At 51.5% G+C, this 27,407-nt stretch overlaps 2 protein-coding genes across 4 annotated transcripts; both read right to left on the bottom strand.

The window, feature by feature from the left end:
- Positions 1 to 924: 924 nt before the first annotated feature.
- PGAM2 (phosphoglycerate mutase 2) lies at positions 925 to 3,599 on the bottom strand. Its single transcript, XM_069462097.1, has 3 exons — positions 3,103 to 3,599; positions 2,821 to 3,001; positions 925 to 1,294 (listed from the first exon to the last, which is right to left on the bottom strand). Exons 1-3 carry the CDS (start codon positions 3,517 to 3,519, stop codon positions 1,128 to 1,130), a joined length of 765 nt encoding a protein of 254 aa, XP_069318198.1. The 5' UTR covers positions 3,520 to 3,599; the 3' UTR covers positions 925 to 1,127.
- A 13,650-nt stretch (positions 3,600 to 17,249) lies between these two features.
- Positions 17,250 to 27,356, bottom strand: POLM (DNA polymerase mu). Of its 3 annotated transcripts, XM_069461252.1 has the most exons (11): positions 27,128 to 27,356; positions 25,677 to 25,860; positions 24,819 to 24,917; positions 24,519 to 24,689; positions 23,741 to 23,812; positions 21,515 to 21,635; positions 19,416 to 19,548; positions 19,139 to 19,241; positions 18,785 to 19,021; positions 18,627 to 18,710; positions 17,250 to 18,344 (listed from the first exon to the last, which is right to left on the bottom strand). In XM_069461252.1, the coding sequence occupies exons 1-11, from the start codon at positions 27,313 to 27,315 to the stop codon at positions 18,258 to 18,260; spliced, it is 1,479 nt and encodes a 492-aa protein (XP_069317353.1). In that variant the 5' UTR covers positions 27,316 to 27,356; the 3' UTR covers positions 17,250 to 18,257. The 3 variants fall into 3 exon arrangements, with proteins under 3 accessions (XP_069317353.1, XP_069317352.1, XP_069317354.1); XM_069461251.1 differs by having other exon boundaries at positions 18,785 to 19,241; XM_069461253.1 differs by lacking the exon at positions 19,139 to 19,241 and having other exon boundaries at positions 19,416 to 19,540.
- Between the last annotated feature and the right edge of the window lie 51 nt (positions 27,357 to 27,407).

Raw genomic sequence — 27,407 nt, 5'->3', positions numbered from 1 at the left:
ACTAAGAATTGCCAGTTTGGTTCACACAGGCTCCCAGCTCTGAGCTGCCCTGCTGTAGCCTGAAAGCCCCATGTGGAATCAGAGCCCTGCCTGGGTGTCTGCCTGCTCCGTGCCTAGGGCGTGCACACGCACCCTCCGCACTGTGTAGCCGACCATGAGCTACCAGGAAGAGGCAGAAACGTTATGGAGTGACTGGAGCTGGAGCCCTCCTGTGTTCCATTCCCTCTGGGAGAGGGTCATGGGCTGCCCTGCTACCTGCCTTGGGGAGCCTCTGCCCATGAGGGACAGCCCGAGGGTGCAGAGTGAGCCGCCTGGCATCCACCCAGCCTCTGGGGAATTAGGTCCCTCTTGTGCCTGGGAGGTGCTAGGCAGACACACCCAGCTCCCACCCTCACCTGCCAGTGGCCTGGGGTGATGGCTGCATTTAGGAGTCTGCGAGCCCCAGGTGGTGGCTGAGCCCAACCCCTCCCATCCTTCCTGCCCCTAGGCCTCTAGCTTTTCTTACCAGGGCTTCCAGGTCTCTTTCTTATGGAGATGGCAGCCCCCCCCACCCCAAGTCCCCCTCCCAGGCTGTGGAAGCCCCCAGAGTCTGGGGTGTTGCTGGCTTTGAGACTCCATGATCTTGTCTGTCCCATCCAGGATGTGAGGCTCAAGGTGCCACCCCGGGGGCTACAGGGACAGCAGAGGAGCACCCATCCTTTGAAGGAAGCTGACAGAGAAGTGGTATCCTGTCTGTGGTCCTTGCTCCCCACAGGGAGGGCTGGGTCACTTGGCCTCTTCTCCCTAAGTGGCCCCGAGCACACTGATTCTAGAGCATGGTTACCAAATGGCTCTGAAGCTTCAGGGTCAGCCCAGGGGCTTGTCCAGAGTGCAAGTTCCTGGGGTGGTTGTAGCCCTGGCTCAGCTGCCTGATGACTAGCAATGGGCACTGGGCTCCTGCCCCTGGTGACATGGGCTTGGGCGGATAGCTGTACCCCTAGTCCCTGGAGTCCCCACAGCTAATGGTGGGGGTGAGCAGGGCAGGCCCCAGAGGCCAGGCCTGTGGAGCCAGCCTGAGACCCTGGCACGCCTGGCCACACTTGACTGCAGGCAGTGCTAAAGGTGCCTTTATTGCCCAAGCCCACCCCTCACTTGGCCTTGCCCTGGGCAGCCACAGCCTCCATGGCCTTCCGCACAGTCTCCTCGTCACCCAGGAACTGCATGGGCTTGGTGGGCTTCAGTGCCTGGTCCAGCTCATACACAATGGGGATCCCCGTGGGCAGGTTCAGCTCCATGATAGCCTCGTCCGACATGCCTGGACAGGAGGAACAGGCATCCTTAGCCCCATTGCTCCTACCTGTCCATGCAGCAGATGCCGTGACCTTTCTGGGCTGCAGAGCCAGTCCACCTGGCAGCAGCCCTCCCAGCCCTGAGAGTAAAGCCACAGAAATGTACCAACTGGACAAGGCAAAGCTGAGTTGGGCCAAGAGCCTAAGAAATAGCCAGTGGTAAATCAAACAGAGACCTGTCCCTGCCTGAATAGCTGTGGCTTGAGGTGGTGCCATCCCCAAACTCCTCAGTCCAGGGTGAACCCTGGCCAGACTGAAGTTGAGGGTTAGTAAAAACAGCCATTTGGTTTCCAGGGTCTTCTCAATTCTAGACATCCTGAGCAGAAGAGATGAGGAATGGGCCTGGAGGAGGGACAGGGAGACAGGCCTGCCGAGGAGCTGGGGAGGCCATGCTGGGTCGAAACCCGACCCTGCCAGCCTCCTGCAGCCCCTGTGCTGGGAATAGCAGCTCGACCTTTGGTGTTCACGCCACCCCACCCCCTCGGTGCAGGAGGGCTTAAGGAGGATGTTCTCTGGGGAGTGAGGGACACCCTGACTCCCATAGAAATCCCATCGCATTCATCGTGGTGCATCCCCTTCCCCCAGACCAGGCTGTGAGAGGCACGTGGGGCTAGTGAAGCCCCCAGAAGGGAGAGGCAGCAGGGCCAGGGCCTGCGGGGAGAGCTGGCAGACCTGGCACTGGCTGGCTGCCCATCAGCCCTCAGGAGCAAGAGGTTTGGGACACACCCTGCTCCCTTCTTGCCTTTCCAGGATCCCAGCAAGCTTGAAGGTCATTTAGATGCTAAACTTAGACGGCCCTGGTGTCTGAGGATCCTAAGAGGTGGAGGGGCCAGGCGCTGTGGTGGGGCCTCCCCAGGTTGTCGCCCCAGGCCCATTTCTCAGCCCTTGCTTTTTAGTGGGGGCATCTGGCCACTCTATAGCTCTGTACCCCTCTTTTGAGTGGTCTTGCCTTTGCCTAGAGAGGGTGTGGGGAGGAGGAGGATGAGGGTGTGTGCAGGGGTTCTAGCCCCACATCAAGAGGCAGTGCCAGGAGGAGCCGGGGAGCTGCTGCTGCTTCAGCGGCTGAAGTGGCTTGCCCAGGATCCCACCGTAAACCAGGATTTGGGGCCAGATGCTCTGAGGTGGGGCCCCTCTTTTTCCTAGCTGGGTGTCCTTAGGCAAGATTCCACCCGCAGAGCCGGCCCCACCTCTGGCCGCAGCGAGCTGCCTCCCAGGGGAGCCAGGCCCGAGGGTGGGCCCGGTCAGCGCTATGCAGCCTTTTCACCCACAGCCTGCAGAAGGACACATGGACATGGTGTCCCACACAGAAATGAAGCAAAAACTTTTTAAAATCGTTTCTCAACCCTCCCCCAATTAGTGGACAGTTTGAAAACCCCATCCCTGGAAGGCTGCCTCGACCAGGCGGTGGGAACTTTTGCTAAATTAAAAGTCAGGGCTGTCAGCCCTCCTGCGGCCGCCCCACACCCCTGCCCCTCCCCGGGGTGGGCCTCACCTTCCAAGTGCTTGACGATGCCCCGCAGGCTGTTCCCGTGGGCCGCGATGAGCACTCTCTTGCCGGCCTTGATCTGCGGAGCAATCTCCTCGTTCCAGAAGGGCAGGGCCCGGGCGATGGTGTCCTTGAGGCTCTCGCAGCTGGGCAGCTCCCCGGGCTTTAGGCCCACGTACCGACGTTCCTGGGGGACACAGGAACACAGCTGTTCTCTCCCTAGACAGCTGCCCCCCACCCAGCTCCCGACCCCACAGCCTCCCAGAGGCCTTCCGTGTGGCAGCCCACCTTGCTGATGGCGTTGTAGTAGGGGTGCTTCTCATCCATGGGGGGCGGCGGGATGTCGAAGGAGCGCCTCCAGATCTTCACCTGCTCCTCCCCATGTTTGGCAGCTGTCTCTGCCTTGTTGAGGCCCGTGAGGCCCCCGTAGTGCCGCTCGTTGAGACGCCAGGTGCGTATCACGGGCAGCCACATCTGGTCCGTGCCGTCCAGGATGGCCCAGAGGGTGCGGATGGCCCGCTTCAGCACTGATGTGTAGCAGATGTCGAACTCCATCTTGGCGTCCTTGATGGCTTTGGCTCCCCGCTTGGCCTCCTCGGCTCCCTTCTCACTCAGCTCTGCATCGAACCAGCCACAGAAACGGTTTTCCTGGTTCCATGTGCTCTCGCCGTGCCGGACCATCACAAGGCGGTGGTGGGTGGCCATGGTGGCAGCAGGGACCACGGGGGCTCTGGACGGGGACAGCTACATTCCGGCACCCCCAGCTTTATAACAGTCTCTCCCCAGCCCCCACCCCTGCTAACTGCCAATCAGCATTCTAGGCCTGACAGGCGGCAGGTGGCCAGTAGAAAAGCTGCTGGCGGAGGGGGGCTGCCGGCCAAGGAGCTGTACCTAAAATAGCCCCTGGCCTGGGCTCAGGTGGCATGTCCGTAACCAGCCCAGAGCTCGGGCTGGATGGGGCTGCTGAGCAGGGCTGGGGAAGGCAGGGGCAGCAGGAACAGGAGGCAGGGGCTCTCCGGGGGCCAACTCCTTTAGGTTGGTGGTGGCCCCATCAGCCCTTCCCACTCAGGCACAAAAAAATCCCAACCCCTTTCTCTTGGTCACTCAGCACAACTGGGGACAAGCCTGCATCTCACTAAGAAAACTAGTGCGTTAAGGGAAGCCAAGGGGTGTGTGACACATAGGCATATGTGTAGGTCTGTGTTGTCCACACGCATGTCTGTTGCATGTGTGCATGTATACACCACACACCTGTGCTATGTGCACACGTGTACTTGTGTCTCTGCATCGTCTGTGTTGTAGTCATGTAAGTGCACCTGCATGTATGCATTGTCTGCAGTGCACACGTGTGTGTGTACACATGTGCACATGCATACATGTGGGTTGCCAGGAGGGTCCCCCTGTGGTTTTGCTCTGCTCTGTCTGGAGTAGAGGGCTGTGTATTGGTGGGGGCCTTCCTCAGACATCCTGACCCCCTCCCTGGCTTCCTGGCAGGCTCTCTCTGCTCCAGCCCTGCCCACAGGCTGGTCCCTGCAGGAGCCTGTGACTGGCGGCCAGGCTGGGACAGAGGAGCAACCACGGCTTTGGGGAGAAAGGAGGTCTGGCTTTGTGGGAGAGGCTATCAGGCAGCAATGTGGGTAAGGCACTGGGGCTGAGCTGGGTTTCTGGGACATCCAGGAGGAAAGGGTCCCCTTCTTTTCTGTGGGGTCCCTGCGTCAAGATCTTGCCCACACCTGCCACAGACTCTCACCCTACCTGTCCCTGCCTAAGCCATAGCTCATTCCTCCCAGCTGAAACCACCTTGATAAAAAGAAATCCAAGATTCAAGCCCCGGAGGGGACTTGGTTTAAGGGGCAGGTTTAAGGAGCATCACAGGTACTGATTGTTAGGGACATGCTCAACTTAGCAGGCATGCCCGAACAGAGGCTGAAGTAGGTGGGGTGGGGTGGCGCGGAGTCAAGTCCAGGCCGAGGACTTCTGCATTCAGGCCAGGGACAAAAGCCACTGGGGCAGAGGTTGGAGGAGACGATGCTGAGTGGGTTCGCAGCTGAGGCCCTCACGAGGGGGCCCTGGCCAGACCCCTGGGCATGGGTCCTGTTCAGGGCCTCCCACCTCCTCCCTCCCTACCCCAGTGGCCTCACCCTCACCTGTCATGTTTCTGATAATAGAAAAGGGCAGGTGGGAGGCCAGCAGAGGGGCTGGCCACCACTCTGAGACCTGGACCTGAAAGTGCAAGACGCCCTCAACACATCTCCCTCCCATCCCTGCTGGCCCAGCTGGAGAGCCTCCCCATTTGGGGCCCACGAGGCTGAGGCTCTGCACCCCAAATCTGGCACGAGAGTCCCAGTGGGCCGAGTTGGGAGAACTTCCTGTGGGCTGGGGAGACCCCGAGGCTGGCAGACGGAACCCACCCCCCTAGCAGTGCCACAGGCAGGTCTCACTGCTACAAATCTATCCTGATTGAAGCCAGGTCTCCTGATCTGCTTTTTGTCCTCTTGAGCATTGAGTTGACTCACTGGCTCAACTATATGTGACTGAGGGCCAGGCCTTGGGGCCCAGCAGGGACCACACAGGAAGCCCATGTTCCAGTGGGGAGAGGGGCCACACCTGCAGCAAAGCAAGCCCACTGCAGACAGCAGGTGCTAGGAAGGAAGGGACACAGCGGGCTGGGTAGAGAGCAGCTACTTTCGGGCGGGGTGATGTGAGGCCAGGGACTGTCCCTCTGAGGTGACATTTGAGTGGAAACAGCAGAATGCAAAGGACTCAGCTATGATGAGTCCTACAAGGAGAGCATTCTGGCAGAGGGCCAGCAAAGACCAAAGCCCTGAAACAGCACAGAGCCTGTGGGTGGTGGCCATTAGGGGTGCATGGCAGAGAGGTGGGCTTTATGTCCTGACACAGTGGTCACTGGAGAGTTTGAAGCATGGTCATATTTTAAAAATCACTTGCAGCTGTGTAGAGGCAGTAAAAGCCGAATGCCCCAGGGGAGGTGACAGCTTTGGGTCAGGTGAGAACAGGGCTGCTCAGCCTGGGCTGGGTGCAGAAGGGGTGGCAGGGAGCCCCGAGACTGGAGAGATGCCAGCCTCACTGCGGACCCAGCAAGGAGTGGAGAAGGCAGGGGGAGCCCAGGGAAGAGCTCGGGGCTGGGGAACTGAGCCCCAGCTTCTGAGCCTTGGCTCTTTGCCTCTCTGGTGTGCAAGGGCTTTCCAGAATGGGGGGCACAGCAGTGGGAATGCAAGGCCCTGCCGTGGGGGCCTCCATGCAGGAAGGCGTGGCACTGTGGGCAGTGAGGAGGCTGCCGAGTGAACAGGATGGTCTCCCCCCGACCACCACCAATCCTGGACAGACGCAGGGGCAGCCCAAAGGAGACCAGATTCAAAGTTCCATGGAACAGTGGGGTGGTTACCATTTTTTTCTTCCAATATCGCCCAGCCTGAACACAAAGGCAGCTTGAAACCTGAAGTGCACCCAGTGGGGACAAAAAGGGCTCCAGGAGAAAGTGTGTCCAGGAAACAGGAAATGAAGTCCCTACGGATCAGAAAATTGAAGGAATCCTCCTCCCTTTTTCCTTTCTTCCCCATCTCAGCTCCTGGGCCACAGAGGTGGCACCAGTGACAGTGACGGCAGCGTCTGCCAGGCAGGCACCTGAAACTTGAGAGGGAGCCCTACCCTCTACCTGGAGGAGCCATGGCCCCAAGAACAGGGGACAACCACCTGCTGGGGCTCCTCTCCCTGCCCTCCTGCACTGGGCCCCGGATGCAGCTGGAGGAAGTGTGCACCAGGCCGGGGAGGAGGAAGCCTCGGATTTCTGGCTGGAGGTCTCAGAAGGGAGGCCCCAGGGAACTGTCAAGTGTCAGGGAGAGTAGAGAGGGAAATGGCTGAGTGACCCAACAGAGTGACATGTGAATTTGTGGGCTTGCTGCTGAGCTGCGCACATGGGGTCTGACCCTAGATGCACAGGTCCAGGTCCCAGACTGACCAATGTAGACACAGGACTAATCTAACTAGTAGTGCAAACGCTTTAAACAATCAACATTCTGTTTAGGGTTTAAACAAGGTCCAGAGTCTCAATATAATATTCAAAATATCCAAGATATAATCCAAAATAACCCAGAGTATGAAAACCAGGAAAATCTCAACATGGAAGAAAAAGCAATCAACAGATGCCCACACTAAGATGACTCACATATTGGAATGATCAGATACAGACTTTAAAGCAGCTATTTCTAACCAGCCTTCAAAAAGTATTGAACATTCTTAAAATGAAGACAGAAATTATCAGGTAAGAAACAGAAGATATAAAGGGGAACAAAACTGTAATTTTAGAACTGAAAAATAACCAAAATTTAAAATCCGCTGGGTGGGAGCAATAATAGAATGGAAATAACAAAGGATAGAGTCAGTAAACTTGATGATAGTTTGGAAAAAGATAAAAACTTACAAATCAGGAAGCACAGTGCAGCACAATTCACAATTGCAAACGTGGAAACAACCCAAGTGCCCATCAATGGATGAGTGGATTAAAAAAATGTGGTATATGTATACCATGGAGTCCTACTCAGCTATAAGAAACAATGGTGATATAGCACCTCTTGTATTTTCCTGGATAGAGCTGGAACCCATTCTACTAAGTGAAGTATCCGAAGAATGGAAAAATAAGCACCACATGTACTCACCATCAAATTGGTTTCACTGATCAACACCTAAAAGCACATTTAGGAACAACATTAATCAGGTGTTGGGCAGATGTGGGAGGGGAGGGGATGGGCGCGATGCGCACTGTCTAGGGGATGGACACGCTTGAAGCTCTGATTCGGGGGATGGGTGGGGGAGGGGAGACACAGGCAATATACGTAACCTAAACTTTTGTACCCCCATAATATGCTGAAATAAAAAATAAATAAAAAAATTTTTAAAAAAGTAAATAAAAAAGACAAAAGAGCAAAACACCAAGAAACCATCATTGCAGAGGGAAAAGACTTAGTGTTACTGCATGAAATCATTGTTTTCCCCCTTGATTCTATTCAGGTAATTTGCATGATTGAAATAATTCTCTATGTAATTCTTAGAGACTTGTGCTAAGTGCCAGGAATAAGATAAACATAAAGATGAAAGGATGCAGACTTGCCATCAGAGAGCTTTGTAGTCTTTGTTCTCTAAATCAAAGGACTAACTCTAAAGAGGACAGAAAAATTTAGAAAAAGAAAAAAATAAAGAGCTGGTAGCAGTGGCTGATGCCTGTAATACTAGCATTTTGGGAGGCTGAGGCGGGAGGATCACTTGAGGCAAGGAGTTCAAAGCCAGCCTGGGCAACACAGTGAGACCTCATCTCTACAAAAAATTTAGAAAAAGAAAAATAAAGAGGATAGAATTTTAGGCAACAAAGGAGGAGAGGTAGGCCCTGTAGCAGACAAGTGGAAGAATTATCTAAAAAAAAAAAAAAACAAGCACAGTGAACTACACAAACAGATTAAATCAACTACAACAAAAATCCAAGCCTGGAATCATCATAAAGAAACTTCAGAAGGCCAGGTGTGGTGGCTCACACCTGTAATCCTAGCACTCTGGGAGGCTGAGGCAGGAGGATCGCTTGAGGCCAGGAGTTCAAGACTAGCTTGGGCAATAGCAAGACCTTGTCTCTACAAAAAAACAAAAAACAAAAATAAAAAAACTTCTGCAAACTAAAGACCTAGACAAATTCTAAAATAAGCTAGAGAAAAATGATACATTTCATTTAGAGGAACGACTGTTTGAAAGGGTACGGATATCTCACCAGAAAACATGGAGGCCAGAGGAAGTGGAACAACATTTTTAAAGTGTTGAAATAATTGTCACCCAAGAATTCTATATCCAGCAAAAACACTCTTTCGGAATGAAGGTAAAATAAAGACATTCTCAAATGAAGGCAAACTAAGAGAATCATAACCAAAGCATCTAATCCAAAAGAAATGTTAAGGCAAGTTCTTCAAACAGATGAGAAATGATACAGAGGGAAACTCAAAACATTGGGAATGCAGGAAGAACAACATAAATGGTAAAAATCTACATAAACATGAGACTATTCTTCACTTCCTTAAGATATATATATAATGGCTGAAATAAAAGGTATGACATTGTCTGATGGAGGCTGTGATGTATGTAGATGTAATACAACTATAACATGAGGGGAGAAGGGGAAAGGGACCTGTGTGGTGAGGTAAGACATTAATTCTAAATCCATTGTAAAAGTATGTATATTACAATCCCTAGAACAGCCACATATGTGCATATTTTAAAATTTTAATTATTATTTTTACATTTTTTTTTAGAGACAGGGTCTTGTTCTGTTGCCCAGGCTGGAGTACAGCAGCACAATCATAGCTTACTGTAACCCTGAACTCCTAGGCTCAAGCGATCCTTCTGCCTCAGCCTCCTAAGTAGCTGGGGGCTAATTTTTAAAAATTTTTTTGTAGAGACAAGGTCTCACTATGTTGCCCAAGCTGGTCTTGAACTCTTGGCCTCAAGTGATCCTCCCACTTCAGCCTCCCAAAGTGCTGGGATTACAGGCATGAGCCACTGTGCCCGGCCTCTGTGTGTGTGTGTATGTATATGTATAGAGAGGGAGAGGGAGAGATAGGGTGGAAAAAAAAAAAAAGGGAAGAAATAAAAAACAATACAATGGTATATCTAAACCCAAGCATTTCAATAGTTGCATTAAATATAAATGTCTTATAATACCAATTAAAAGATTATCAGTTTGTATTTTTAAAAATAACCTAATTCTGTGCTGTCTCCAAGAAACTCATGTTAAATATAATGGGATACGCATAGGTTAAAGTAGAAGGCAATAACTCATTCTATGAGGGCAATATTACCCTGATACCAAACCCAGACAAAGAAACCACAAGAAAACTACAGACAAATAATGCAAAAATTGAGAGTCCAGGGGGGAAAAAAACCTCACACTATGGTTAACTGATTTTCAACAAGGGTACCAAAAGCATTCAATGGGGAAAGGATAGTATGTTTAACAAATGGTACTGGGACAACTGGATTTCCACAGACAAAACAATGAAGTCGGACCCCTACCTCACATCTATATAAATAAAATGAACTCATTTAAAAAAAAAATTTGGCCAGGTGTGGTAGCTCACACCTGTAATCCTAGCACTGTGGGAGGCCAAGGCCAGATGATCCCTTGAGGTCAGGAGTTTAAGGTTACAGGGAGCTATGATGATCCCACTGCACTCTAGCCAGGGCAACAGAGTGAGATTCTGTCTCAAACAAACAAAAAAAACCTCAAAATGAATCAATATCTAAATGTAAGAACAAAAACTATAAACTTCTTAGAAGAAAACTCAGGGGTAAACTAAGGCAACAGTTTCTTAAATATGACATAAAAAGCATAAGCAACCAAAGAAAAAATAGATACATTAGACTTCATCAAAATTAAGAGTTTTTAAGCTTAAAAAGACACCATTAAGAAAGTAAAGAGGATGTGAGGACAATATGGCTGTGGTATCTGTCACCCTAGGGCTGATGTGGCTGATCTGGCTGGCTAGGTGGGCGTCCCCTTCCTCCCTCACTGTTCCATGTGCTTCCCTCCTGAAGCTGCACGGTTGGTCAAAGACGACGACCTTCCCCAATGGAGAACTGTTCTTCAGTCAAGGGTATATGAGTAGCTGTGTTTCCCTCTTAAAACCTCTAAACAAGCTCTCAAGAAAATAAACAACTCACAGAATGGGGAAAAAAAATTTGCAAATTATTTATCTGACTGAGTGTCTAGAATCCAGAATATATTAAGATATCTTATAACTCAATGAAAAGGCAAATAACCCAGTTGAGAAATGGCCAAAGGACATGAATAGACAACTCTCCTAAGAGGAAATGGCCAATAAGAAAATGAACAAATGCTCAACATTACTAGTCATGAGGGACTGCAGATCAAAACCATAATGAGATATCACTTTCCATCTACTAGGATGCTATGACTAACGACAGACAATAACAAGTACTGGTGAGGATGTGAAGAAACTGGAACCTTCATACACTGCTGGTGGGAATTATAAAATGATGCAGCTGCTTTGCAAAAGTCTGGCAGTTCCTCAAAAAGTTAAACATAGAGTTACCATATGACCTGTTAATTCTACTCCCAAAAGAAATTAAAACATATTTCCACACAAAAACTTGCACACAAATGTTCATAGCAGCATTATTCGTGACAGCCCAAAAGTGAAAGCAACCTGATGTCCATCAGCTGATGAACAGATAAATAAAATGTGGTACATCCATATGACAGATCATTAGTCACACATAAAAAGGAATGAAGTACTGACTCATTCTACACATGATGAACCTTTGAAAATGTAATGGTAAGTGAAAGCAGCCAGACACAAAAGACCACACACTGTATAATACTCTCTATGGAATGCCCAGAATGGGACAATCTATAATGAATAAAACGAAGTAGATTAGTGGTTGCCTGGGGCTGGGTGTGGGGGGATAGTATAGGGAGGTTGGGGGATGACAGCTAATGGGTACAAGGTTTCCTTCCAGAGGTAATGAAAATTCTAAAATTGATTGTGGTGATGGTTGCACAACTATAAATATATGAGAAATCACTTAATTGTAGACTTTAAATGGATGAATTACATCTCAATAAAGCTGTTAAAAAAAATAGTAAAAGGGCTGGGCGTGGTGGCTCATGCCTGTCATCCCAGCAATTTGGGATGATCGCTTGAGGCCAGGAGGTGAGGTTACAGTGAGCTATGATCATGCCACTGTACTCCAGCCTGGGTGACAGAGTGAGACCTTGTCTCTTAAAAAAAAAAGAAAATAGTAAAAGGTAAGGACATATATAGATTAGAAGGAAAAGAATACCATTCAAACACTGATAAAAACAAAGCTAGAATGGCTAAATTAATATTGGACAAAGCCGACTTCAGTGGAAGAAACATTATCAGGGCCTGGTGCAGTGAATCATGCCTGGAAATCCCAACTCCTTGGGGGGCTGAGGTGGGGGGATCACTTGAGCCTAGGAGTTCCAGGCTGCAGTGAGCTACGATGGCGCCACTGCACTTCAGTCTGGGTGACAGAGTGAAACTGTATCTCTCTATTTTTATTTTATTTTTTTATTTTATTTTATTTTTTTTTGAGACAGAGTCTCACTCTGTTGCCCAGGCTAGAGTGAGTGCCATGGCGTCAGCCTAGCTCACAGCAACCTCAAACTCCTGGACTTAAGCGATCCTACTGCCTCAGCCTCCCGAGTGGCTGGGACTACAGGCATGCGCCACCATGCCCAGCTAATTTTTTCTACATATATATTTTAGTTGGCCAGATCATTTGTTTCTATTTTTAGTAGAGACGGGGTCTTGCTCTTGCTCAGGCTGGTCTCGAACTCCTGACCTTGAGCGATCCTCCTGCCTCGGCCTCCCAGAGTGCTAGGATTACAGGCGTGAGCCACCGCGCCCGGTCTCTCTATTTTTATTAAAAAATAAAAATTGCCAGGCGCGATGGCTCACGCCTGTAATCCTAGCACTCTGGGAGGCCGAGGCAGGAGGATCGCTCAAGGTCAGGAGTTCGAGACCAGCCTGAGCAAGAGCAAGACCCCGTCTCTACTAAAAATAGAAACAAATGATCTGGCCAACTAAAAAAAAAAAAAAAAATATATATATATATATATATATATATATATACACACACACACACACACACACACACACACACACACACAAAAAATTAGCCGGGCATGGTGGTGCATCCTGTAGTCCCAGCTACTCGGGAGGCTGAGGCAGGAGGATCGCTTAAGCCCAGGAGTTTGAGGTTGCTGTGAGCTAGGCTGACACCACAGCCCTCATTCTAGGCCAGGGCAACAGAGTGAGACTCTGTCTCAAAAAATAAAAATAAAAAAAAATTGTCAGAAATAAAGGGGCATTGTATAATAATGATACTAAGACACAGAAATCCTATAATAGAGCTTCAAAATCCATGAAGCACAAACTGACATGACTAAAAGGAGAAATGGGTAAATCCCCAATTATAGTTTGAGACTTGGAGATTCCTCTCTTGGTAACCTACCACTTTCTTGGTAGCCAGAAAATAAATAAGGATATAGAAGAACTGAACAACAAGGTCAACCAACGCTATCTAATTGGCATTTATAAAACACTCCACTCAACAACAAGAGAACAGACATCTCAAGTACACACTGGACATTCACCGAGATGAACAATAGCCTGGATCTAAAGGAGACCTCAACAAACTTACAAGACTTAAAATCATATAAAAATATTTTCTGACCATGAAGGAATTAAAAACTAGAAATCATTATTAGAAATATGAACAAGCACACTTGGAAATTAAACACTCTTCTAAATAATCCAGAGGTCAAAGAGGAAGTCTCAACGGGAATTAGAAAATATTTTGAACGGGAGAAAACTGAGACTGAGGGGAGGAGAGCGCAGCAGCCGCAAGCCAGCGAGGCAGGGCTGCGACGTGCCGGACAGACGGCCTCGGGCTGAAGCTGGACCCGGAGGAGACGAAATCGAAGATTCACGAGGACATGGTCTCCTCCACACGGAACCTCCTCATCTACATGGCCCTGCTACCAGTCGCTCCTTTCATCTTAAAGAAACTAGACAGCATATCAAGACGTGGCGTCACCCGAGCACGTGTGGTATGAAGAACCTGGTTACAGTCTCTCCTCCTAGCTGCGAACGGATGGGCCCGGAAAGGTGTGAGAGGCTTTGAATGGACATAAAAATTCTTGCTAAGAGCGAGCTTGGCTCTGGTGACTGACCTTCATAGCTAAAATATAAAACTACGTGGGAAGTATGAAAAGACATCCTACAGTCATGATGTGCCTTTATGCCTGTGATACTCGGCCTCCGTGAATATTGGTATAATTCTAAATAACATCAAACTCCATTTTCTAGCAAGTATTAATTCTAAGGGAATTATGTCCAAAACGATGAAACTACAATATCAAAATTGTGAGATGCAGCTAAAGCAGTGTCTGAAGGAAATTTAGAGTACTATATGCTTATATCAGAAAAGAAGAACAGGTCTCAAATCAACAAGCTAAGCTTTCACTGCAAGCAGAAGAATGGGAGTAACAGCAAGAACAGCAGAAATCAATAAAATTAACACTGCAGGCAGGGAATCAACGTAACAAAAAGGTGATACTTTAAACTCAGGATCTTCAGATTATGAGACTGACACGTTGCTGGCTATGTCACCCTGGGTAGAGTGAGTAGTGTCATCATAGCTCACTACAACCTCAAACTTCCGAGCTCAAGCGATCCTTCTGCCTCAGCCTCTCGAGCAGCTGGGACTACAAGCCGGCACCACTACACCCAGTTAATTTTTGCATTTTTAGTAGAGAAGGGGTCTCACTCTTGCTCAGGCTGGTCTCAAACTGAGCTCAAGTGATCCTCCCGCCTTGGCCTCCCAGAGTGCTAGGATTACAGGTGTGAGCCACCATGCCAAGCCTAACCCTAGGTTCTTCGAAAAGATCAATATAATTCTCAATCCTCAGCCAGGCGCGCCGAGGCCAGAAGTGTTTGAAGTCAGCAATAACCTGATACCAAAACCAGAGGGAGTACTAGAAAACTACAGACCAACATCCTTCATGAACATAGACACAAAAATCCTCAACAAAATACTAGCAAATCAATCCCACAACATATAAAAGAATAATATACCAAGACCAAGTAGGATTTATCTCAAGAATTCAAAATTGGTTCAGTATTTTAAAATTAACCAATGTTAGCAGGCTAAAGAAGAAAATTCACATAATCATATCACTTGATGTGATATAGCATCTAACAAAATGCAATACCTGTTCATTACAAAAACTTTCAGAAAACTATGAATAAAAGGGAACTTCCTTCACCTTGATAAAGATCATCTACAAAATACCTACCATCTAACATCGTATGTAATGGTAAAACTTTGAATCCTTTCTAGCTAAGATCAGGAACAAAGCAAAGATGGCCACTCTTACTGCCCCTATACAACACTGTAGTGGAAGTCCTAGCCAGTGCAATAATTCAAGAAAAAGAAATAAAAGGCATCAAGATTGGAAAGGGAGAAATAAGATAGTTTTGTAAACAATCCCATGGAATCCACCAAAAATCTCTTAAAAGTGTTGTGAGGTTTTGGGAAACAAGATCAACAAATGAAAATTAATTGTATTTCTATGTGCTAGCAGTGAACAACTGGAAAGTGAAAGAAAAAAATTTATAGTAGCTCCAAGAAAATAAAATACTTAGGTATAAATCTAACGAAACGTGCCAGGTCTGTATGTTGAAAAACTACCAAACACTGATGAAAGAAAAGAAAAAAAAAGAAAACAAAAAGAAATGGAGAGACATACTGTGTTCATGAATTGAAAGATTCAATATATTACTAGTTAAGATGTTAGTCTCCCCAAATTGTTAGATTTAGTGTCAATTCCAATCAAAATCCCAAAATATTATTTTATAGGTACAAACAGGCTGATTCTAAAATTTATATGGAAAGTCAAAGAAAATGAAATAGCCAAAACAATTTTGAAAAAGAACAAAGTTGGAGGAGTCACACAACCTGATATTAGGCATTATTCTAAAATTCAAGTTAATAGAGTTAATATGGTATTTGTGAAGGGACAGACCCAGAATTAAATGAATAGAATAGAGTCCATAAATAGAACCACGTAAGCATAGTCAATGGATTTTTACAAAAGTACAAAGGCAATTCAATAAAGAAAGAACAGTGTTTTTGAAACAGGATTAGGAAAAAAACAAACAAAAAAAGGACAGTGTTTTCAACAAATGGTGCCAGAACAATTGGACATCCATATACAAAACACCTAAACCTCACACCTTAAACAAAAATTAACTCAAAATAAATCATGGATCTAAATACAAACTATAAAACTATAGAAGAAAACAGAAAAATCATTGTAACTCAGGGTCATTTGGAGTCAGAGATATGATCCCAGGCCGGGCGCGGTGGCTCACGCCTGTAATCCTAGCACTCTGGGAGGCCGAGGTGGGCGGATCGTTTGAGCTCAGGAGTTCGAGACCAGCCTGAGCAAGAGCGAGACCCCACCTCTACTAAAAAAAAAAAAATAGAAAGAAATTATATGGACAGCTAAAAATATATATAGAAAAAATTAGCCGGGCATGGTGGCGCCTGCCTGTAGTCCCAGCTACTCGGGAGGCTGAGACAGGAGGATCGCTTGAGCTCAGGAGTTTGAGGTTGCTGTGAGCTAGGCTGACGCCACGGCACTCACTCTAGCCTGGGCAACAGAGTGAGACTCTGTCTCAAAAAAAAAAAAAAGAGATATGATCCCAAAAGCATGAGAAAAAACTGGTAAATTGAATAAACTGGTAAACTGGTAATTCATCAAAATTAAACACTGTATATTACTCTGAAATATAGTGATAGAAGAATGAAAGGAGTCTATACACTGGGAAAAAATATTTACCAATATCAGGTAATATATATAAAATATATATATTTAAATATATATTTACCAATATATAACTGGCACATAAAGAACTCTCAAAATTCAACAGTAAGAAAACCAACAATTTTTTAAAATGAGCAAAAAACTTGAATAGGCACTTCACCAGAGAAGATATACAGGTGGCAAATAAGCCCATGAAAAGATGCTTGATGTTGTTAGACATTAGGGAAATGCAAATTAAAACCATAGTGAGCTACTGCTACATACCTACTAGAACAGCTAAAATAAGGAAATACTGAAAACACCAAGTGCTGGCGAGGATACAGAGCCACTGGCTACTGCGAAATGTTTAACTTACACGGGTGGCTCATAGTGCCACTGGACGGCAAACTGACAGAGGCACTCTGGACAACGATTTGGCTCTTATAAAGTTAAGCATATACTTACCATATTATCCAATAAATAATCCTATGTCTTGCTACTTACCCAAGAGAAACAAATCAAATCCTTTCTACACAAAAACCTGTAGCTGCACCTCTACAGTAGCTCTGTTCATCATCACCAAACCCTGTAAACAGCCCCAGTGTTCAACGGCTGAACAGATACACCGTGGAATCCCCAGGCACGGAAACCACGCAGCAGCAACGAGGGACACGCTAGCCATACACGCAACAACCCACTAGAATCTCAAAGGCATCACGCTGGGGGACAGAGGTCAGTCAAAAGGTTACATCTAGTTTGGTTCCACTTATGACACTCTAGAGAAAGCCAACTATAGGGACAGAGCACCAGATGAGTGGGTGAGGGGTGGGGAAGCATGTGACCTCGTGCTGGCACAGCACTAGGGAGGATTCTGGGGTTGGACCTGGTGTGTCCTAATGGGAATGGATGCGAACGGACGAGTCTACACATGTGAAAATTCATCCAACTGCACCCCGAAAGAGTCCATTTTACTACATGTTCATTTTAAAAATATACTTTAATGTGGTAAGTGGTGCGGGAGTCCTCCCCGGCCAAAGGGACTTTTGAGTCGAGGCCTGGAGGAGAGAGCACACCGCAGGTGGATGGTGGGGCAAAAGCAAAGCCCCTGAGGCCGGAGCGTGCTGGGGGGAGGTGAGGAACGCAGAGGGGACCGATGTGTGCAGCCCACCTCACTGCTTCTGCCTCAGTGAGAAGGGGAGGGAGTCGGCCACCCGGGGCCTGGGGCCCACCAAGAAGGAAAGCAGCCACGCAGGCAGCAGCTGGGGCCAGCGGGGCTGGAGAGAAGGGAGGCTGGCAGGGGCAGGAAGAAATACCAGAGCCCTGGGGGCCACAGGAGTTTGGGTTTGAAACCACCCTAGGGGAGGGTTCTGAGCAAGGAGTGGCAGGATATGACCCATCTTTAAAAATCTGTGCTGACAACAGGCCCTAAAGGCAGAAACAGAAAGCCTGGCTGTGGGCTTGCTAGAAGTTCTCTTCCTCACACTCCCTCCCGATCTTCTCCCTCTCTGGATGCCCACAGCGTACCCCTCAGCACCCCGGCGCAAGAACTGTAGCCTCCACCTGCAGCTCAAACGCAGGGCAGGGACATGTGGTTCTCCTCCAGGCACTTGTGAGCAGGGTGCCCTGCAGGCTCACAGGAACTGCGACTGACTGATCAAACGCTGTGCGCCAGGCAGAGCACTTGGCATCCGTGACCACGGGCTCCGCCACGGCTCCGTGCAGTGGGCACCACTCAGACCCCTGTCCAGGGCAGGAACCTGAGCCATGGGGAGGCTGAGGGCTGACCCAGGGTCACACAGTGACAAGGCCAGCATGGAGGCTCCCCCCTCGCAGGCGCCCACAGCTGATGGGGGCCGACAGCTCAGACCCAACTGGCTTCCAGCAGAGCCAGGCCCCCGCAGGTGAGGTTCCTCCGCCTGGGAGGGTGAAGACAGTGGGCAGCGGCACATCTTCTGCCTGGGGACATTCAGTGGCCAAGTTAGGGGCAGCTCCTCATTTCCTAAGAATGGAAGTGGGGCCACAGGCAGGCTCAGGCGTTTCTCTGCTCTGGGGGAAGGTACTCGAGGCCCAGGTGTCTGAAGATGTCTTCCTCTGAAGCCACTTGGAAAAATGTCTTCTGCAACAGAACAGGGGCTTCAGGGGCCGGGGAGCCATGCCCAGGGCCACCGCCACAGCACTGTGTAGGAGCCCAGCCAGGGCTGCTCCCCTGGAAGAGGCTGGAAGGGAGGCAGAGCCAGCCCCGAGGTGGGGTGAGCTCTCAAGGGCCAGGATCTGGGTGTGGAGATCCAGATTTGGGTCCTGTGGGTTCTAGACTGTAGAGGTCTGGGGCCATTTCAGATTGTGGGCCAGGGAGCAGGCTGTGGGGGCTGTCTCCTGCCCTTAGTCCCCAGCAACGTACCTGCTCTGGGTCAAACAGCCCGTGGCTGTTCAGCCACAGCCCCTTCTCCTTCCGGCTGAAGCGGCGCAGCTCCCGCTGGAAAAGCTAGGGGGAAGCGACAGCCTCAGCAGGGCTGGCCCAGCCCTCAGCCCTGGGTGGCCCAGTGGTTCCCTCCATACCTTGGAGCCAGTCCAGCCAAGCAGAGCAAAAGGGAACTGGCTGACGGGAGCCACCACCAAGTCCACCCTCACAGCCTTCCACGCTGGGCAGGGCCTTGGGGCCTCCCTGACAGAAGCCCCCGGGGGCTGTGGCAGGCGGAAAATGCAGAAACTCCTCTCAAAGGCATCCATGGTGTGGCTCTGCCAGGCAGGGTCCCCATAGTGGCTCTGCTGGTACTGGTCGTACAGGACAAGGCCCTGTGGGAAGAGGCAGGTGTGGCCAGGACTGCCACATGGCACAGGGGAGCCGGAAACCAGGTGGCAGCAGCACCAGCCGGCGGTCACCCTTGGGAAGGAGAGCGGGGAGGCCCTCACCTGGTCCTGCAGGCAGCGCATCGCTCTGGGCAGCAGCCCCGCCTCCTGGCCCTCCTCGGGGTGGGTAATTAGGAAGTCCACGTCGTGGCCCTGCAACTTCCCCCTGAGGGGGCCGGTTTGACTCCCTGGCCCCCATGCCAGGATAGGGCCCTCCCTCCAACCTCAGGCCACATTCCTTCCCGTGAGTGGAAAGGCCTGCCTCAGTGTCCCCAGGTCAGGTCCCTTCACTGGGAAGGGGTCTGGAGAAGAGCCAGAAGGGCACATCAGGTCCTCTTACCTCCGGAAGCCACCAGTCAGCGTGACAGTAGCCCCGGGCAGGGCCTGCTCCACGGCTGCCTCCACCAGCTGCCGCAGGGCCTCTACGTCGGGCCGCAGGACGGGGCTGCTCAGGTCCCGGTGGTGCTGGAGCCCTGCGGGGAGCACCGGCTCTCCTGACTCACCTGGCCCGGCCTCCGCCCCGCGGCCCCGTGGTGGCTGCAGGACTGAGAGAGGCCCCTAGGGAGGGCGAGCCCGGGGCAGGGAGCAGAATGAGATCCCGATCTAAGCATGACGCTCTCCCCTTTTCAATATTAAACTTTTATTGAGATAACTGTAGATTCATATGCAACTGAAAGAACACCAGAGATTCCACATGCCTTTCACCCAGCTCCCCAAAACGTCGCATCTTCCCAAACCACAGTCTGACCAAATATAAGGATACTGATGTTGACCCAGTCACAACACAGACTGCCCCCTTTACTGCCTCAGTTTTCCCATTCATAAAATGGGACTAAGAGGTGGGAAAAAGACGTGAGGGAAAGGGTTCTGCCAAGTAGGAACAGCTCACTCTGGCCTACTTCTGTCCCCTTGCCTGTCAAAGAGGCATCATTCTACCTTCCACACACAGTTAAGAAGAGGTTTTTTGTTTTGAGACAGGGTGTCACTCTGTGGCCCAGGCTAGAGTGTAGTGGCATCAGCCTAGTTCACAGTAGCCTTGAACTCCTGGGGCTCAGGTGATCTTCCTGCCCTCAGCCTGGTGAGTAGCTGGTACTACAGGCATGTGCCAACATGCCTGGCTAATTGTTCTTATTTTTTGTAGAGATGGGGTGTCACTATGTTGCCCAGGCTGGTCTCAAATTAGCCTCAAGCAATCCTCTTGCCATGGCCTCACAAAAGTACTGGGGTTACAGGCGTGAGCCACTGCGCCCAGCCAAAAAGAGGTTCAGATGTGAGGAACAGCGGCACCTGGCACAGGGTGAGCTCTCAGCAGAGTGCTGGCCATTCCTGTCTACCTTTGTCGGGGAGAAGCATCCAAATGGAACCAGCTCCGTAGGTCTCACTTCCTGTCAACTGTACCAGGCAGCAGCCCCAGGGAAGACGTGCGGAGAGGCAGTGACCTGGCTATGCCTGCTGGGCTGTGGGGGCTCCTTCAGCAGAGCCCTCAACCCACGGGAGGTCACAGAACATGGCTGGCGTGACCAGGCAGGCCATGTGAAGAGAACACCTGCCACTCGCCAGCTCTCATGGAGGACCTTACAAATTCCATGCTGTCATTTCTTCCCCATTTTACAGAGCAGATAACAGACTCACAGAGGTTAAGTTTCAGGCTATGGGCGGGCGCGGTGGCTCACGCCTGTAATCCTAGCACTCTGGGAGGCCAAGGCGGGCGGATTGTTTGAGCTCAGGAGTTTGAGACCAGCCTGAGCAAGAGCGAGATCCCGTCTCTACTAAAAATAGAAAGAAATTATCTGGCCAACTAAAAGATATATATATAGAAAAAAGAAAAATTAGCCGGGCATGGTGGCGCATGCCTGTAGTCCCAGCTACTCGGGAGGCTGAGGCAGGAGGATCCCTTGAGCCCAGGAGTTTCAGGTTGCTGTGAGCTAGGCTGACGCCACGGCACTCTAGCCCGGGCAACAGAGTGAGACTTTGTCTCAAAAAAAAAAAAAAAAAAGTTTCAGGCTATGGTCACCTACCTGGTAAATGGTAGACAGGACTCAAACCTGGGCCTAACAACTCTAAAGTACACAGCGCCACCTCCCCCTGCAGGCCTCTGAGCACCAGGCACCACACGGGGAAAGTGTGCCCGAGGCTCAGACTGTCCCTGTCCCCTGGTCACAGTCTAACCAGGAGGCACTGACGTGAGCCCCAGGAATGTTATGGCAGTTGCTATGACCATTGTCATTCATTGAGAAAGGGCTGCAATAGATCCTGACTCCACTGAGTGGAGACCCCAGGAAGACCACCAAACAAGGCTGCCCTACCTGCCACCAAGCCCTCTGCACCACCCCACACCCAGCTCTCTAGGGAATGGGCACATCCTGCGTGTCAGTGTGAGGGCTTTCGGGGCCAGGTTGCTTTGGGAAACCCAGGGCCCAGCCTCTCTGGAGGGCTCACCTACTTTCTGCTGTTGGGTCAGTCTCTGGGGCTGCTCTCGGAGGTCATCCAGGGTTCGCAGCCCTTCCTGGTACCAGCGGTCAGCGGTTCTCACACCGACCCCAAAGATCTGAGTGAAGAGCTGTACGGAGGAAGCGCAGCACGGTCGGGGCAGAGCTCCCACAGCAACACAGGTGACGGGCTCCGGGAGGGTGTGTCTTGGGCTGTGCCACTAGCACCCGGCAGGCACCACCCCCACTTGCAACCTGCCCAAGGCCACAGGGCAAGGATTCCGACTCGGGGCCTGGCTTGCCCTGCCCACCCTCTCAGGGAGTGAACCCACCTACACCCTGGCAGCAGCCCCAGGGGCAGCAAGTCAGGGGCTAGACTTGGGGGCTCTGCTGCCCGCTTGCCAGAAGACCTCAGCGAGCTGCGTCCCCGCAACTTGCACAGCTCTAGCCCATGATGCCAACATAACCAAAGTAGTCGTCCTGACAAATCAGCGCCAGGGGCCCTTAGGTCACTGGCAAAACCATGCTGCTCCCACCTAACAGCAGCTGCAGCTTGTTTCTGTGGTTCTTCTCCTTAACAAACAGCAAAAACAACGAGGAGTGACCAAACAAGAGGGTGGTGCTAGAAGAGCTGGAGAGGCTGGCTGGAGCCCTCACACGTCTCCCTGCACAGCCCTGCCACAAGCATGTCACTTGCCCTAGGTCCGCCACTTAGAGTCCCTCCCCAGGGATTCTGGAACCGAGACTGAGGTCAGGCCCACCAGTGGCGGAGGCTGTCATTCCAGGGCACCTTCTGTGGCCATGTGTGTAACCGGAGGAGGAAGCTGGTGCCAGTGAGGGTGAGGCCACTGCAGGGAGGAGAAAGGGCGGCCTGGCGACACTCAGATCTGAGCCCAGGCCTCCTGCAGACTGGCTGCGGCCCTGCCCTGTTGGGGCTTTGCTGGTCCAGCCTTTCCTTGATTGTCTGAACCGAGTATGAGGTGGGTCACTGTCACTTGTAACCAACAGAATCCCAACTAAAAAAATGAGGAAATTAATCCAATCATATTTTTAATTAAAAAAAAAAAAAAAAAAAAAAAGCTTCTAATTAGTAACATAATCTTCTGCCAGCCTGGATATCTTCTGGGACTTTGGGTGTGAGGAGGAGGCAGGGCAGGGGAGTGGGGAGAAGGTTCCCACCCCTCTCAGCGCCTCCCCCTCCTCCGCAGGAAACCCTTGCTGGGGCTGGAGCTGCTGGGGAAACCAATCACTAACCCCCTCAACTTCGAGGGTGTGTCACCCCAGTCCCACACTCACTGTGGTGATCCTGCTTATCTAGCCCCTGTCCCCACCAGTGCCCCCTGCCTTGTTCTCTGCCCGTTTTTTTTTTTCATCTTGAGACAAGGTCTTGCTCTGTCACCCAGGCTGGAGTGCAGTGGTACTCAAAGCTCAGTGCAGCCTCAGACTCCTGGGCTCAAGCGATCCTCCTGCTTTGGCCTCCCAAAGCCCTGGAATTAAAGGCACGAGCCACCGCGCCCAGCCATTCTCTTGCCCATTCGAGCCCATCCATCCTTCACACATGACTGGAGTCCCCCTCTTAGAAGCCCTGTCATCCTGACAACATTCTGTGACCTCCCACTGCACCAACAGCCCCACCCTCCCAGGAAGCCACACTTCACTGACACTTATCCAAATGGCCAGCACTGCAACAATCGCCAGCTACCAAACCACATGGCAGGTGGGTGTCGGAGCAGCCACAACCTAGGTATCCAAAAGAGCTTGGGATGGTGTTTCCCTATAAGATTAGGAGCAAGTGGGAACAGAGGGAAAGTGCGCCATGGAGACAGGCAGACGGACAACACCGAGACGTGAGCACGCAAGACCCTGCAGCCAGCCACGCAAGGGATGAAGCCCGTCGCACTCACTGGCACCGAAGAAAAGGTTACATTTTGTTAATTGTGCTCTGTTTAAGATGTCATATGCTGTAATATACTTGAGAATATTCCACCAAAAATAGTCAAATAAAAAAAATGACAGTGCTCAGTGATCTACATAATTCCATGCTCAAAACAAGTTTCTCCCTCGCCTGTCTCCACTTGGCTGCCTTGTGGATATCAGGTGTCAGCTTAACTGCTGCTTCCTTGGCGAGACCTTCCCTGACCCCTGCGCTGGGTCAGCCGCCCCCACGTGCCCCCCATATGTGGCATGAACTGTGCTGCCATGGCCCCTGCTGGGGTCCCAGCCCTGCCCCTCGCACCTTCATGGTCTGGTACCTCTCTGAGCGCCGGACTCTCTCCACCTCCTCACACACTCCGTGCTCCAGCAGCTCCTGCGGGAGGGAACAAAGCAGAACTCTAAGCCTGAGGGTGTGGAGAGAAAGAGGTGCAGGGAGTGAGGGTCGGGGCTGGGGGCCCAAGGACCGGGGCAATCCCCCCAACACCCTGCAGAGAGAGCTTTGTGGGGTCAGCATCTGGCGGGACTTGGAAATGAAGACTGTGCCCAGGGAGGTGGCCAAAGCTGCTGTCACACAGCTGAGGGGTAAGGGCTCCAGCCTCAATGCCCCTCGGGCCCCAGGTAACACGGACCATCTCTCAGAGGAATAACAGGTGCCAAGATGTAGCAACATTTGCTTTTCAAAATGTGTGTGAATTCAATATGACTTCATTCCAAAGCATCTTGTGTCACTATGTATTCTCTCGATGAAAGTGCACAAAAGGACAACTCAACATGTTGGGTCTTCAAAAAGGGATGCTCATGCTCAGGGTGCTTTCTTCTACTGTCCTGGGCAGTTTGGGACAATGACAACAATGCCAGCCCCAGCCCTGCCAGGCCCCCTGCAGCACCCTTCATTGAATCCTCCCAGCCACCTGAGGCAGGCGGATGATTTACACAAGAAGAGTCTGAGTGCAGAGGGTGGCCCGCTGCGGCCTTGGAGCAGCAGCTACACCATGGCTGTGTGACCCCACAGCGCCCTCTGCTGTCCTCCCAGCCCCCCGCCCCCCACCCACTCGCCCAGCTGTGTAGCCAGCACCTACCTGCACAACCCTGGAGGAATGTTCTCCGAAGTGGGGCAGCCCCCGCAGCTGGCTCAGAGCTATGACAGGTCTGGGAAGGGCCCTGAGCACCGAGGCCGCCCTGTGGAAGGTGAGGCAGCGGCCCTCACTGCCCTCGAAGCCCGCCGCCTCTGCCAGCGTCTCCAGAGCCTCCTGCAGGGAGGGGGCCTTGGTAAGGGGCAGGGTGGGCAGGGTGCCCCGCTCCAACCTGCCAGCTACCACCCATGTGTACCCGCATCCCCGACCCCCAGGGCTGGCCCCAGGCTCACAGAAGCGGCTCACCGTGAGGCTGATGTTATGGTGTATGAGGGGTGTGGGGCGCTGGCAGGCATAGGCTGGCATCCATGCTGGGCTTGGGGGCCCCTGTCTGGGTTCCGCCACCTGGGGATGGGCAATGTACAGGCCACGATGAGGCTATAAGGCCGACAGGAGAGCCAGACCACACCTGGAGCCTTGTCTGTCCTGGGGCACTCAACTCAGGTCCTCTGGGGATCACAGGACAGAGGTGGAAAACAAAACTCTCAGAGGCATGGGGCAGAGGGAGGCGCTGCCCTGCAGGACAGGTGAGGACAGGGCTCCTCAGGCCAGAGTAGCAGCAGTGACATCTGCCAGCCCTGGTGGGGCACTTCTCCTGCCGCTGCACATGCTGCATGTGCTCCATCTCCCCAAATCCTCACAACCAAGTGGGCTGGGGACACTGAGGCCTCAGAGGCCAGGGAGCTTGCCCCACGCCTCATGGCTCGCAGGCAGAGCCAAGATTCAAACACAGGCAGCCTGGGCCCTGAGCCCACACCTGTCACGGGCCACGAACCTCACAGCGTCCTGACAGGCTCTTGACGAGCCACAGGTCATCCCACTTGGGGTTGCAGTGTCACCTACTTGGTGAGGAAGAAAGGCCTGAAGAAGCTTATAATAAGTGGATACCAAGAAAATTTGTGCCAGTGGTAAGAACAGAATCTGGGATGGCCTTGCCCCCCAGACCCTGCTACGGTCCCTCTACTGGCTTCTCAGGGTCCACTGGTAGTCTGGGCACAGCCCTCACTGCCCACCTCCTCCGAAGAGCACTGAGGCACTGCTGCCATGTCACCTGTTGCGGGGGCTTTCTCTGTGGCCCCAACTCTAATCCTCCACCAGGCTCACCTCTAGGCGGTGCCGGCACTCCACGGGTACAGGCTGCCCAGCCTCCAGGCTCTCTGTGAACCAGCTTACGTCCAGGAGAGCTGCAGGGGTGCATCCTAGGGGTGCAGCCACTGCCCTGCGTTCCTGCCAGCAGACAGCTTCCTCCGCTGAGGTCTGCTCCATCACAATATGTGTCACCTCGGAGCTGGACAGAGGGGTGGGGAGGAGAGTGAGGCCCAGAGCCCTTCCTGTTTGGCTCCATACCTCCAGGCCTTTGCTCTTGCTGTTCCCTCTGCATGGTGAGTGCCCATTCATCCTGCAAATGTCACCTCCTCCAGAAAGCCTTCCCAGCCCCTTCTCCTTGTGGAGAAACACCTCTATCATGCCAGTGTCCTTGGAACTGTAGTTCTTTACTCTAGCTATGCTCACAAGCCCACCCCGATATTCTGTTGTCTGTTTCCCTCTCCACCTCAGGCAAAGGAATTCCCTCACAGCCGGGACCAGGTGTTCTTCATCTAAGTGTTGAGGTTTAGGCACAGATGCTGGAGCCTGACTACTTAGGTCTGAATCCCAGCTCTACCACATACTTGCTTCATGCTCTTGGGAAAGTCACACCTCTATACTTTGATTTCCCTGTCTGTAAAGCAGAGATAATAACGTACCTACCTTGCAGGCTTGTTGTGCAAATAAGATAGTGCTCCCTACACTCTAAGCTGCTATCATCATCCTCTCCTGAGTGGGTTTGGTGCACTAATGATTTCTGAGAATGCCCCCACCGCTCCAAAAAAGCTGCAGGGGAACACTGGTCCCTAGTTCGTTTGTTCTCAACCTCAAAATTATGAGAACTCTCAGATCTCTTACTCTGGGCATTGTCTCTGTAGCTGCCACTTTTTGCTCCTCTTGGTCTCCTCCCTAAAGGAGAGCCTGACTCAGGTGACTTCCTCAGGCCTGAGGACAGGCGAAACAGCAGGGTCAGGGCCTCCTGGAAGTCATTCTGGCTCACAGGGTGAGTGAGGTGGGACTTATCCAAAGCAGAAGGGCTGTTAGCAACTACTACTACTTACTAATTACCCCTGACCCCCCTCCCCCCGCGCATGGCTCTTTAAAAGCCTCTGGTTTTGATTCTCACTGTGACCCTGCACAACACTCCTGGCTCTAATTAGTAGCCCCCTCTCCAGAAGAGGAAATCCAGGCTCAAGGTAAAGTCACACGACCACAAAGTGCCAGAGCTAACTCAGCATCCAAAACCGCAGGTGCCGCTGTGGCTGTCGGCTGGATGGGAATCATTTCCGATTTACAGCCTCAACATCCCCCACTGCCAAGAGGACTCACGGGCCAGGCGAAAATAAAGCGGCTGGCCTCAAGTCATCATCCCCACTAAGTCATCTCCTGCGGTTCTGAACTCTGAACACAGGCCTCGCACGCCCGCGGCCGGGCTGCCCACTGAAGCCCTTGGCCGCGCCGCCCCGTACCTGCAGGCGTCGAGGACGCAGAAGCCTTTGGAGCGCGCCAGGCGAGTGAGGAAGGCCCGGCGGCTGCGACCCATGCGCCGCTCGACCAGGTAGATGGCAATGCCAGGGAAGCGCGTCGAGGGCGGCGCGGAGGAGGCGGTAGCGCCGCCAGGAGACCCGACCCGCATTCGCCGCCGTTTGGGGAGCATCGGGACTACAGCCTAGCGAAGACAGAATGAAAGCAGGCGGAAGGCGGGAGGAAGCCGGAAGGAGTCTGGCGGAAGACTGCTGGAAGAGGAAG

This window comes from Eulemur rufifrons, chromosome 29, assembly GCF_041146395.1.
Source record: "Eulemur rufifrons isolate Redbay chromosome 29, OSU_ERuf_1, whole genome shotgun sequence".
In the NCBI taxonomy this organism is placed as follows: domain Eukaryota; kingdom Metazoa; phylum Chordata; class Mammalia; order Primates; family Lemuridae; genus Eulemur; species Eulemur rufifrons.
This window is presented reverse-complemented; position numbering and strand designations above follow the sequence as displayed.